Source organism: Orbicella franksi, chromosome 14 (assembly GCF_964199315.1).
Source record: "Orbicella franksi chromosome 14, jaOrbFran1.1, whole genome shotgun sequence".
In the NCBI taxonomy this organism is placed as follows: domain Eukaryota; kingdom Metazoa; phylum Cnidaria; class Anthozoa; order Scleractinia; family Merulinidae; genus Orbicella; species Orbicella franksi.
Window position 1 is genome coordinate 10762337 of NC_138158.1, and position 13971 is coordinate 10776307.

A 13971-nucleotide genomic window follows, 5' to 3' on the forward strand; every position below is an offset into this window, starting at 1 on the left:
AATTTGGATAATTTGATATCAATTACTGAGTACTGAAATTTGTCATAGACATACCTCCATAGATTTGCAGGCGAAACTCATTTTCATATGAATGGTGTTACATGAAGAGTCGTTTTGACACAGAAGCCAAAGGAAAGGGCCAATTGAATTGCTGTCTTATGGAAAAATAACGAAGGGGCACAAACCCAGTTGTAGCAATGATTGCAATATCCAGTAGATGGTTCAAGTCAGTCTAACGGAATGTCATCCATATTCATCACGTGCAGCTGAGTTGGTTGACTCAGTAGACTATGCCCAAGACTCTCGATGCTTCTGCCAAGAAACTGTGCTACACCGCCAGCCGGAATTACATGGCTCAAGTCGAAGGGATCGTCAACGGTAGGATCAAGCATTCTGTCGGCGATAGCTTCCTCGTTTCCAGCAGCGAAATCGTCTTCCTTCAACATCCACTTGATCATCTCGACGTGACCTTGAATGGCATCAAGCATACGACGCCTCATGTCGGGCTCGGTGCTCATCCAAATTTGGTGGCACATCGTGCTTTCCCAGCAGGTTTTAATCACTGTAAGGAATTCTTCAGCCTTTAAGCCATGAATGCTTGCCAGTTCTCTAAGATCTTCGACCAAGGATCTTTCCACAGGATCCAGGGTTTCAAGGTCGCAGTCAGCGCCGTTTAACGCCTTATCGATCAACTCCTTGCAGACCTCGAGGCAAATATCTTCCAGCTCATGGTATCCAAAACTTGGAATTGCACTGATTCCTTGTGTTAATCCCGTTTGCCGTAGAGGGGCTGTTGACGTTTCCTTGTTGCTTTGGTTCTCATTATGTCCTCCAGATCCAGTCTTCTCAGTTTCTTCGCATTCTTGCTCTTCGACTTTCTTCGCATCGTCTCGATACTGCTGGATCAACTTCTTTGAAATTTCCAATGGACTTTCCATGATCTGCTTAACTTTCTCGGCTAGGGATTCAAGAATCTTGGGATCTTCAATATAATCCACTCCAAACAGATTGTATGAGCTCACAAAGAAATGACGCAAATCTTTCTTTGTAAGAGCTTCCAAAAGGTTGCCCAGAAGTTTCATCATGCACTCTGCTCTGTTGCCTTCAGTCCACATCTCGGCACCGGTCTCTTCGATCGTTTGCAGAAAGATGTTCTTCAAATGGAATGTCACTAAGCCCGCGTTCGAATGAAATGTCACTGAGCCCGCCCGCTTGGAAAGATGAGCGCGGTGAAATTTTTTCAGACAACGATAACACTCCCGTTGGACTTCGTTCATCTCTTGGCTTAACAAGAATTCAGCATGGGAAAAGGATATTCTGAAGTAGCATTCAGAATCGCCATTCTTTGGGGGCTTAACAACCATGTGGTACCCCTCCTGAATGACCTTGTCGACAATTTCAGGGGAAGGCCATTTACGGTCTCTTTTGATCCATTCCCTTGCCACCTTTGGCCATCCTTGGGATCTCAATGCAGGGACGAGATCAACTCCTTCTTTTCGCTTATACTCCTTACTCTTTGCCGTTCCCTCTTTCATCTCAGTTCCAGTTTTTAACAAGTGTTCCAACCAGCGATATGTTCTCCATGTCTCTTTCTTTTCGGCTTTTTCTCTATCATCTTCACTGTGTGTCACATCTTCAGAGGTCAGCTTTTCTTTCACAGTTGAGTTTCTCATTTCTGTTCCGGATTCATCCGTTTTCGTGCCGTCTTCACTCTTGTCATCTAGACTATCGCTTGTTGGATCTGGTCGAGAATTTTCCATGGAATCGAAGCTCGCGGTGGATTTGATGTCTTCTGATAACCCCTGGCCGTTTTCACAGTTTTGTGGCGTGACACATGGCTCCTCGTTGTCATTTGGAAGTACCGAACTACTTCCGCTTTCGGGTGCGTCACGATTTTCCGGCGTGACACGATGCTGGCCGTTAACAATGGCTTCGTTCGTCCCACTTTCGGTTTGGGTTTGTGATCTACCTTCGATTCCTTCTACTCGGGCCTTTAAGTTTTGCATGGTTTCTCCAGAAACGATCTCTTGAACTAAAGCAGGGAAGCTTTCGACAATATTGCTTGAGTCAACTTTAGTCGCCAATGCTCTCTGTACTTCGCTCAAATAGACGCTCAAAACTTCGGCGTGCTCTCTTGTATATTCAGTTCCTTTTGCATCACAAAGCGCCTTTGCAAACCATTCCAGTTGAGCCACATCCAGACCCTGCCGGCTTTGGGATTCTTTCGTCTTCTGCATCTTCTGAACGGCTGTCTCAAACGACTGTTGAAATTCAACTGAAAAAGCCGGACTGGTATCCTTGTTCTTCCAACTGGAAACAACTATCTCAGGGAAGAAAGTAAGATCCTCTCGCACCATTGCCGGCATTAAGCGTTTCAGAAGATCGAGTAACCCGGGCGCCGCACTCCCATAAATTGCAGAATGGAAATTCTTCAAGGCTGAGGTGGCCACATAATCGGTGTCTTCCACGAGGCAGGACTTAAACACGGGATGATCGCGTCCTTTAATTTTTGCATGCAGTGGATTCTCAGGTGAATATTCCAGTAGCTCCTCGTGCACCAAACAGTTACCTGATGTCGGGAAGACCATGATATCCACATCTCCATAATCGTCTGGTACAAGACTCTTTAAGTCTTCCACTGCACTTCCATAAGGAAGGGCCATGATGCGATTTGCAGTTGCTTGGCTTAAGTACTCTGACAACCGCTGTAAAACGTAAACCGCAACATGGTCTTTGTACTCCGTCTTTCTTTCAGCCTCCTTTCCTCTCTCTCCTAAAGACTTAAACACGACGTTTAGTTCTTGGAAACCCGTATCGTGTACTGACTCCGCCATTTTAGTCGACATTGAAGTTCTCTTAAAGTTTACTGCCGAATTCATAACAAGAAGATCTTTTAGATCTTATAACCGCGCTTTTGAAATTTAACTGTTTTCTTAGTACTACAGTCGCAACACATGTACAGTGCACATTCCAAAGCAGTCCTTTATGATCATGATTCATTGATTACTGTAGAAACCACATCACTTGATCAACACAAACTGTATTATTGTACCATCGCCCTAAGCCTTTGTGAAATCTAGGATGAAGTAATGGTCTTAATCTGGAAGTTCGCTCGGAACATGCCCATAAATGGTGATACGAAAAGGAAACGAGTATCACGCTATTAATAACGCTATTAATAAACAGCTTTCTTCCTTAAAAGTCAAAATTTAATTTGTTTTTGCTAGGAGTAAATGACAAGCAAAGTAGTCACGCGAGTCACCCAATCCGGGTTTTACTCTTTCCCCGCTCAATCCACGACTAATTTTAGAACGGTTGTGTTTCTTTCCCCCAGCATTGACATAAACGCTGCAAGTTCTGAGAAGCTATTGTTTACCTCAGCAAATAATTAATTTTCCTTCAGATCTCATTATTCTCTTAACTCCAACAGCCAAAGAATTCACTTCATTTGCCTAAACCCACAAGAAATACTCGCAAAATTGCAAATACATTAATGACCGTCGCTTCTTTGAACCAACCGATAAATCTTCCAAGTGACAGATTGGCCTTTACACCCCGGTAGAGAAAAGTCTTTATACTTCGTCGCCCAACCGTTTCTTACGTGACGACACCCGTTACTAGTGCCCTATAAACGGGAAACGTTCTTTCCACATTTTAGGCTCAAAGCACATTTTTAGAACAAGGTTTATACGGCAGCTAACGTCGTGCCAGCCAATATCACACGAATGAAACGTAACACAGTGATAAAGCTGACTTAATGCAACTGTACTGCATAGAAGTCCAAACGTTTTGTAAAGCACAGTTAGCCAGCAAGTCGATATGTGTGAACGAGAAAGACAGTGAAATGATAAAACGTATTTCTGATTCATTATCACCACCACACCCGTTATCATCATCACCATTTATTAAACAAAGGATTACACCTATTCATTACAGTAATTGTTTTCCTCTGAGCCGTGGACGGCTGCGGCGACGGGGACGACTTCGACGACGACTACTACTATTACTAATTAATTGTCCAATTATTCATATCTTGAATTTAACACTACTAACATTAACATAATAATATTCAACACTACTACCAAGTCAAATGCGATCTTAAAATATTTTATCTTATTATAAGGCTTGCCCGATCTGCTGCGGTGTTTTAGAGAACTAGCCTCTGCCCTCTACGTCAGTGAAATTGAATGGTGTTTTAAGTTGACATTCCTTTCACGCAATTAGAAACTTTTTCTACTCTGTTGTTCTCTGGGCCGGGAGGACAAGTAAACCGTTGCTTTCACTTGTGCCAGGAACATGCATGTAATATTTCGAAATTATTTCGTATGTTCTCGATAACTTAAATCGTCGTTACAGTCCAAAATACAATCGACTGCAAAAAACATTGTAAGAGAAAAAGTTTCGAGAAAGTTGTCTTCCCGCTCGCTTTCCTGACGTGTTTCATTCATCTCACGTAGTGGACACTGCCACCGTTCTTACTGTCATAGATATACAATCTGAAATATCTATCGTTCTGTCTATTTAGATACGAAGGGATACTGCAGTAATTTAGTGAAGAATTAAGTAAACCAATGATTTAATTCGCTATTGTTGGTTACGAAATAAATGCGATCAACTCAGTGCTGTCATAAGTTCTATGGAAAAAGGTTTGCCACTGATTCTTGATATTTTTCAACAGATGTTTCGGCTAATGCTTAAGCCTTCATCAGTGATATGAAAACCAAATTCGTTGTCATACGCTATTTAAAGTAACGTGACGCGAAGCTTGCGCGCGTGACCATGTAATTCATGCTCGCGCGATGCCTTTGTAGGCTTCTGGAAGTACAATATGATCGTTCCCAGCGTTCGGGTCCAAAGTAGAGTGCCAGGCTTCGAGGAAAAGTCGCTCGTGGTAATTAGCTTCGAAACCAACGACCTTGACGTTTTCAAAGTTCATGTTGTGGTTGAAATGGTGGGCGTGGCTTGCAACTTTAGAGTTTTGGTCAAAACCTGCCACTGCCTTTTTGTGCTCCGCAATTCGAGTCTTTAATGATCTTTAACTCAATGATGTGTTGGTTATAACTGTCATCGTATATCAACGCGTGCTAGACTGGCATCAAATTCAGCAGTTATAAACGCACAATAAAGCCGTCATAACTTCTACCTACAGTAGAAACAAAACCGAAGCAATACCCTGGGTGCCAGAGGTTTTTCCTGCGCGGTTTCCGGTGTCGGTTATCTCTGGTACCCAGGGTAACAAAGCAATCGCATCTGCCCAATCAAACAAAGCAAGAAGCGCTATGAACCAATCAAAACGTAAAAAAAAAACATGTGACATCCCAAACGCGGGAAAATTTGTAAATACAAGCTAATCTAAGTCACAATTTGAAGGCTTGTGACTTTTGTTGAATTCCGATTGATAAAACCAAACTACGTTTTCATCCAATTAGAGCGCTCCCAAATGTAAATCTAAAGCATCTAATTTATTACTCGAGTCAATTAACAACATGCAATCCTGGCTTCCCATTTTCTCCATTTTTCATGTGGAAATTCTAAGTAACCAGCAATTTACGCTCGTAGAAATAGCCTTACAAAGGTCTTTCTCCTGAACAATTTGTGACACATGTTTGATTTCTGACGCCCACCATTTTGTGGGGGAGTAAAAGGCTATTTCCGAGTTACCTTGAGCCTCTGTATCGAACCGAGTCCTCGTGGAAAACGTTTCATACGAAAATGAGTTTGATATGCATGAAAATGAATCTGCAGGCGAAACTCATTTTCATATGAATGGTTTCACATGAAGACTCGTTTTCACACAGAAGCCAAAGGAAATGGCCAATTGAATTGCTGTGTTATGGAAAAATGACGAAGTGGCACAAACCCGGTTCTGGCAATGATTGCAATATCCAGTACGTGGTTCAAGTCAGTCTAATGGAATGTCATCCATATTCATCACGTGCAGCTGAGTTGGTTGACTTAGACTCTGCCCAAGACTCTCGATGCTTCTGCCTAAAAGCTGTGCTACACCGCCAGCCGGAATTACATGGCTCAAGTCGAAGGGATCGTCAACGGTAGGATCAAGCATTCTGTCGGCGATAGCTTCCTCGTTTCCAGCTGCGAAATCGTCCTGCTTCAACATCCACTTGATCATTTCGACATGACCTTGAATGGCATCAAGCATACGACGCCTCATGTCGGGCTCGGTGCTCATCCAAACTTGGTAGCACATCGTGCTTCCCCAGCAGGTTTTAATCACTGTAAGGAATTCTTCAGCCTTTAAGCCATGAATGCTTGCCAGCTCTCTAAGATCTTCGACCAAGGATCTTTCCACAGGATCCAGGGTTTCAAGGTCGCAGTCAGCGCCGTTTAACGCCTTATCGATCAACTCCTTGCAGACCTCGAGGCAAATATCTTCCAGCTCATGGTATCCATAACTTGGAATTGCACTGATTCCTTGTGTTGTTTCCGTTTGCCGTAGAGGGGCTGTTGACGTTTCCTTGTTGCTTTGGTTCTTATCATATCCTCCAGATCCAGTCTTCTCAGTTTCTTCGCATTCTTGCTCTTCGACTTTCTTCGCATCGTCTCGATACTGCTGGATCAACTTCTTTGAAATTTCCAATGGACTTTCCATGATCTGCTTAACTTTCTCGGCTAGGGATTCAAGAATCTTGGGATCTTCAAAGTAATCCACACCAAACAGATTGTATGAGCTCACAAAGAAATGACGCAAATCTTTCTTTGTAAGAGCTTCCAAAAGGTTGTCGAGAAGTTTCATCATGCACTCTGCTCTGTTGCCTTCAGTCCACATCTCGGCACCGGTCTCTTCGATCGTTTGCAGAAAGATGTTCTTCAAATGGAATGTCACTAAGCCCGCGTTCGAATGAAATGTCACTAAGCCCGCCCGCTTGGAAAGATGAGCGCGGTGAATTTTTTTCAGACAACGATAACACTCCCGTTGGACTTCGTTCATCTCTTGGCTTAACAAGAATTCAGCATGGGAAAAGGATATTCTGAAGTAGCATTCAGAATCGCCATTCTTTGGGGGCTTAACAACCATGTGGTACCCCTCCTGAATGACCTTGTCGACAATTTCAGGGGAAGGCCATTTACGGTCTCTTTTGATCCATTCCCTTGCCACCTTTGGCCATCCTTGGGATCTCAATGCAGGGACGAGATCAACTCCTTCCTTTCGCTTATACTCCTTACTCTTTGCCGTTCCCTCTTTCATCTCAGTTCCAGTTCCTAACAAGTGTTCCAACCAGCGATATGTTCTCCATGTCTCTTTCTTTTCGGCTTTTTTTTTATCATCCTCACTGTGTGTCACATCTTCAGAGGTCAGCTTTTCTTTCGCAGTTGAGTTTCTCATTTCTGTTCCGGATTCATCCGTTTTCGTGGTGTCTTCACTCTTGTCATCTACACCATTGCTTGTTGGATCTGGTCGAGAATTTTCCATGGAATCGAAGCTCGCGGTGGATTTGATGTCTTCTGATAGCCCCTGGCCGTTTTCACAGTTTTGTGGCGTGACACATGGCTCATTTGGAGGTACCGAACTACTTCCGCTTTCGTCTGCGTCACGATTTTCCGGCGTGACACGATGCTGGCCATTAACAATAACTTTGTTCGTCCCACTTTCGCTTTCGTTTTGTGATCTTCTTTCGATTTCTTGAACTCGGACCCTTAAGTTTTGCATGGTATCGCCACAAATGATCTCTTGAAATAAAGCAGGGAAGCTTTCGACAACATTGCTTGAGTCAACTTTAGTCGCCAATGCTCTCTGTACTTCGCTCAAATAGACGCTCAAAACTTCGGCGTGGTCTCTTGTATATTCAGTTCCTTTTGCATCACAAAGCGCCTTTGCAAACCATTCCAGTTGAGCCACATCCAGACCCTGCCGGCTTTGGGATTCTTTCGTCTTCTGCATCTGTTCAACCACTGTCTCAAATGACTGTTGAAGTTCAACTGAAAAAGCTGGACTGGTTTCCTCGTCTTCCCAACTGTAAACACCTTCAGGGGAGAGAGTCAGATCCTCTCGCGACAAAGCCGGCATGCAGAGTTTAAGAAGATCGAGTAACCCGGGCGCCGCACTCCCATAAATTGCAGAATGGAAATTCTTCAAGGCTGAGGTGGCCACATAATCGGTGTCTTCCACGAGGCAGGACTTAAACACGGGATGATCACGTCCGATGATTTTTGCATGCACTGGATTGTCAGGTGAATATTCCAGTAGCTCCTCGTGCACCAAACAGTCATCTGATGTAGGGAAGACCATGATATCCACATCTCCATAATAGTCTGGTACAAGACTCTTTAAATCTTCCACTGCACTTCCATAAGGACGGGCCATGATGCGATTTGAAGTCGCTTGGCTTAAGTACTCTGACAGCTGCTGTAAAACGTAAGTCACAACATGGTCGTTGTACTCCTTCTTTATTTCAGCCTCCTTTCCTCGCTGTCCCAGAGACTTGAACACGACGTTTAGCTCTTGGTAATCCGTATCGTGTACTGCCTCCGCCATTTTACTCGACATGGAAGTTCTCTTAAAGTTTACTGCCGGATAATAATGTTGTGTCAAAGTCTTTACATAAGAGAGGCTGGAGATCGCTGGGAGATAACATGATGAGCAGTGTCACGCGATCCACGTGCAGCCAATCAATGACTGTTATATTTCAGTATTCTTGGTTTTCATGTGACGCAGTCATGGGTGCTTACCATTTAGCAAAAAAATCCGGAAATTTCGGTTGAAAGTCAAATGGAACAGTAATTTTCGGGAAAATCCGTTCGGAAATTGTAGACCACCTCCAGAGGTAGTCCTCTTTTTCCGTTCGGAACGGAACGGCGGAAATTTCCTTACCATTTGGTAAATTTTCCAGTTTCCAGTGTCTCATCAGCCGAAAACAATTACGAGAAATCGAATTGCAAATGGTAAGCGCCATCTCGTTCGGTTGGTTTGCTAATTTTGGAAAAACGTACCCTTACCATTCTACAACGGTCATCCCAACCGGTTTATTCTGACAAATGATAAGCGTATTCCAAAATTAAAATTTTCCTTTTCTTCTGAGGTTTTAGTTTCATCAGACAAAACACCCTATAGGAACTTGACGTTTGACAATGTTTTAGCTTGACAGGGTTCTTCTTTTTGTAATAGAGAACGTTTGAATTTCCACGCTTTTTTGTTGCGTGACATGAAAATGGCGCCCCGAAAAGGCTGTCATGTAGGTTAAAAGTTATCGCTTTAGTTTTTACTAACTAAACGGTGCTTGCACTAGAAGAAGCATTTATTTCAATGTGTCAGAGCTCTAGAGTAAACATTTTTCGTTTCAGTAGCAAAACTCAATGACAAATATTTCTGTTACTTTACGGCCGCCATGTTTGTGCCCTCCGAAGGGCACAAACATGGCGTCTCCATACAAAGCTCTATAAATTTGAGAGACACACTTCTGCGAAAAACGCGCGAATGAAAAACAGCAGAGACCTGATTCTTGGCGAGGTTCTTTATATAGCAATCATCTATCATATCCCAAATTCTTTTATTGAATGGTTACGATTTTTAGTTTTGATGAGTGGTGAAAACCAAGAATAGTTACATAGGCTCTAGGCCTTTCCACAAATATCCGGATATTTAGAGGTTTCCGAGATATTTAAAAAACATTGAGATATTTAGAAATTTCAGGATATTTATATATACTTATAGCCCTGTGTTTCCCTCGCTATTTTCTGGAAGCAATCGCCAGAAACAATCCAAATCATCGATTTACCCCTTGAAAAATGTATTCCATACCACTAAAAGTGCTAAACCAGCAATTTTCCAAAATGGCGGATGCTAGCCGAAGCGCTTGAATCCTCCGTAAGAAAAAAGATGGCGACTGGTACATTTACCCATAGTTCTTAGCGCACGAAAACCTTAACAACGTTCATAAAAACGCACAGAAACGTTATACAATCTTCAAACCTAGGCTACTGAATGTCCTTAGTACAGGGACATGTGTTGTAAAAATTTGGTTTTCTTTGTTCCTTTTAGGCTGTGTTAGCTTCGCAAGGCCTGGTGGTAAAATGTACATCGGCCATCTTTTTTCCTACGGTGGATTGAATCTTCCTCGCCAAATCTTACTACTCTTCTGTTTTCAAGAAATTTTTGAAAATGTTCGCCTAAGTAATTCAAAATCGGTTTATTTTTGAATAAACATAAGAGATATTTAGACGGTTTCCCGAGATGTTTAGAAATTGCTTTGTGATATTTCGGAAAGATATTTAGGCTATTTTTACGCGACATTTGTGGAAAGGCCTATGCATAGCAGACAAGCTTGACATGAAATATAAAAACAAGCCTGGAATGAAAATTTACAGTAAAAGTACATATACGTATCGGCATTTCAAATGAGAAACTTTTGATACTGAAATACAATTGAGCATGATCGCTCTACCTAATTCATGCTGTGGGAAACAAACCGAAACTAAATCTTCCGGCCATAGTTTTACGAATCGGGTGCTATTCAGGCGATAATAATAATAATAATGATAATGATAATGTTAATGATAATGATAATGATAATGATAATGATAATGATAATGATAATGATAATGATAATGATAATGATAATGATAATGATAGTGATAGTGATAGTGATAATGATAATAATAATAATCATCGTCACTTTATTTAAGTGTCGATGTATTTAGCACTAATGTGCTAATTGGGGACGCTGTAAATAAATAAACAAATATTTCAAATATAACATAAACTATTAAGAATCCCAACTGGTTGGAGGCTAACCAGATGGCTATTTACACAACGAGGTCGAGGAGTTGAACTCGGGGCTACCGAGAACAAATCCAGATAGTGGTAGGGCGGAGGATTTGAACCAGGGACCTCCAGATTTCAAGTCCAGCGCCTCCTCCCTCCCAGTGCGACTGTCTGATAAGATCAAAAAGTCCTTTGGCCTGCCTCGTGTCACTTGTTTTAGAACGCGGACAAATCCACTGTGAACTGAACCAAACAAGATTAAAATGCAACGGTGCGCATTTTCATATATTTCCAGTTTTTTCAGGAATACAAATTCGATCTGACTTGATCTGTCCCGATCTGACCCTTATTAACAATTAACTCTTGTGATTTATATCTGTTTACTTATTCTCGGAAAGTGCGCATTATATCATCGGATAGCTTTTCATTGAATCATTGTGATCTCTTATTTTCTCTCACGTTAGGTCGCATTTAGTTTTTTGGAACTTCAGTACTTAGACCCTTTATTAAACCAGATTGTCACACAGGTTAGAATTCTATTTCAGGAACGGTTACGCGGCTCATTGTCAAAGCCAACTTATTTGTTACTTGCTGGATAGAAATGATACTAATACCAGAGGAATAACAAATCAGTCAGGGCGAATCAGTTCCCGGTGATTCGTTCACGTCACTTTCTCTCATTAACGGAAGCTCGCTAGTGGCGTGACTCTCGTACTATGCCTCACGCTTTTAACTGTAACGGAATGCAAGCGTTACACTTTCGGTATTATAACGAATAATTCGATCTGGCCTGATGCCTTGATCTGACCATGTTGATATCTACAGTGAGGTATTGATCCTAATATTTAACAATTAGATTGTTCGCTCGAGATTTCCATGAGGTGATAGTTGATGAGGCCAAAGGCCTCATCAACTATCACATCATATCACGTCATAGAAATCTCGAGCGAATAATCTAATTGTTTTAGTAGAATTCTTACTAAAATTCACTTCAAATACCGGTTTCCAATTATTTCTTGACGTAGTTATTAAACTTTGCTCCTGAAAAAGATCGCTCGGATTGAATTGTCATTTAAAATTGAAGTTGTGTGCGCGCGCGCTTCAGTTTTTCGATTATTTCAACGTTTTTAAAAGTCAAGAAACCGTAAATGTCCTTCGTTTAGACTTCTCAGGAATTTAACTACCCATTTGCATTAAAAGTGTCCTCCAAATCTTTGGGAAAACGAAAAAAACGTCGCCATTTCCTAGACGATCTCCAGCCACTGCACACTAATGGCTTATAGAGTTCAATGGCTCAGCCAATCAGATTACAGCATTTGCATTAGTATACTAGTAGGATTCTACTAATAACAATTATTTCTTGTAATCAGTTATCTCTGTTTGTTTATTCGCAGAAAATACGCAATAGCTGTTAGTTTTTTATCAGCTCATTGTGATCGTTAGATTGGTTTGCGTGACTGAAACCCGTCACTTCAACCCTGTTATTTGTTGTCAAAATTTACTAAATCTCGAGCGAGTTGTGTGAACCGTACGGACTCGGACACTGACAAAAAAGAACGCTAATAACAGCCTGCCATAAATACACCGGCATGGTCAGAACTGAATCCAAATTCCAGTGTAAAGCCTTTCAGTTTAAAGTTTTTCATTTGTATCAAATTGGTTAAATCGTAAAATTCTACCTAAGAGAATTTTCCCCAAAAGGGGAACTTAAGTGCAACTGAGATTAATGAGGTGATCTTCGTACAGTTTAAGGGTAAAATTCGTTGTTCGATACCACTTGGTGTGTTTAAATCTGAGATAACCACTATGGAATATATTCTGGACTATGACATACTGGTTGACACCCTCATCTTATAGGTACCGAAAAATAGCTTTAAATTAAATCATTGCTATAAAAATTGATGTGTTTTATTTTCAGCAAAAAACTCAGTTGTATACAAAGTGTAGTTTAAAATTATCAATACAGTAAAAGTGTCTCATTGACAAGTACACTATGCATTTAAAAAAACAACTTGAGTGACATCAGTTTTAGAAATTCTTCATTACCAGAGATTTCTTTGAAATGCCTCTTAGCTCCTGTTTTATTCAGGTGTTGTAGAACCTTGATGGATTTGTTAAAAGAGGGTGAAGCTTAGAGGTTAGATATATTTTCAAATAAGGCGAGTTTTTTTCTGTAAATAATTTAGTAATTAATAAAAGAGAGTTAAAAAGTGGACATCACGTGTATTTTCAACTGGTAGAACAAATGGGTTAAGTTAAATCTTAAATAAAAAGAGAGGCATATTTATATTATAAACGGGTGGAGCTTTGAGGCAAATAAAAAGACGGAATTGTTTATAAATAAAATCGGGTGAATCTTTTTTTGTTTTATTTCGTGTTTTATATTTTATATCTTTAACTTTTTTAGTTGGTTAATTTTTGTGTAGAAGCAATCGCGAGAACTGTTGAACAGTTCACCCACAAAAGTTTGTTCCTCCTTAAGTTGTTGTGGGGCATGTGTCTTCACTATGTGTCCAGCAAATCGGATTCTTTTTCCATGGATTCTTGAAGGAAGCCTGGACTGGAGCATTCCTTTATAATTAAATCGCTTGATGATTCGTCGAATCTTCACGACACAACAGTAAGCTATGTACGCGAAAACGGTCACCACGCCTCCAAACATCAGTATTGAAACTGCAACAGCGAGGAACGGCATCACAGATACTCCCTCGAATACTGTTAGCGCTATGAAGAAGATGACCACAAGGAGCCGAATACGAACGACAAGAAGACGATTACAGGGAGGAAGCCAAAGCCAAACACGATGGCCAGGAACATTACGATCACGGGATTAGAGTGACTAAACTCTTTGGCTTGTTTGTATCTGCTCACGGCTTGACAATTCTTCAGGCTCTCCAAGCAGTCGGCTGGATAGATCTTGATACTCTCCCAGCGGTCACTCAGCCAGTGTGGAAGGAACTCGTCAGTTTCCATGGCCTGAAAGAAAACTAAAGAAGAGAAAGAAATACACAGTTGCAATGCTATTTTTAGCCACACTCTTTTTGCGTATTGTTAAGAAAGGATAAGGTTCTTTAACGTCAAAAAAGAGCATCCTGTAAAGACGAAATAAATGCCTTTTTTGTCTTTCTTTCATTTGCTGACTCATTTGGTGCGCGGCGCGATTTTCATATTCCCACTTTATCGTATCGTGAAGCGGCCAGAAGCTTCTCTTCTAACAAATCAAATCACTCCCAAATTGGAACTGATTTGCA

The 13971-nt window shown here is 41.2% G+C and overlaps 2 protein-coding genes across 2 annotated transcripts; both read right to left on the reverse strand.

Annotated features, from left to right (window-relative positions):
• Positions 1-226: 226 nt before the first annotated feature.
• LOC145467666 (uncharacterized) lies at positions 227-3131 on the reverse strand. Its single transcript, XM_081451268.1, has one exon. It carries the CDS (start codon positions 2877-2879, stop codon positions 228-230), a length of 2652 nt encoding a protein of 883 aa, XP_081307394.1. The 5' UTR covers positions 2880-3131; the 3' UTR covers position 227.
• Positions 3132-3194: 63 nt separating this feature from the next.
• LOC145467667 (uncharacterized) lies at positions 3195-9656 on the reverse strand. The gene has a single exon (XM_081451269.1). The coding sequence runs from the start codon at positions 8504-8506 to the stop codon at positions 5903-5905; it is 2604 nt and encodes an 867-aa protein (XP_081307395.1). The 5' UTR covers positions 8507-9656; the 3' UTR covers positions 3195-5902.
• Positions 9657-13971: the final 4315 nt, after the last annotated feature.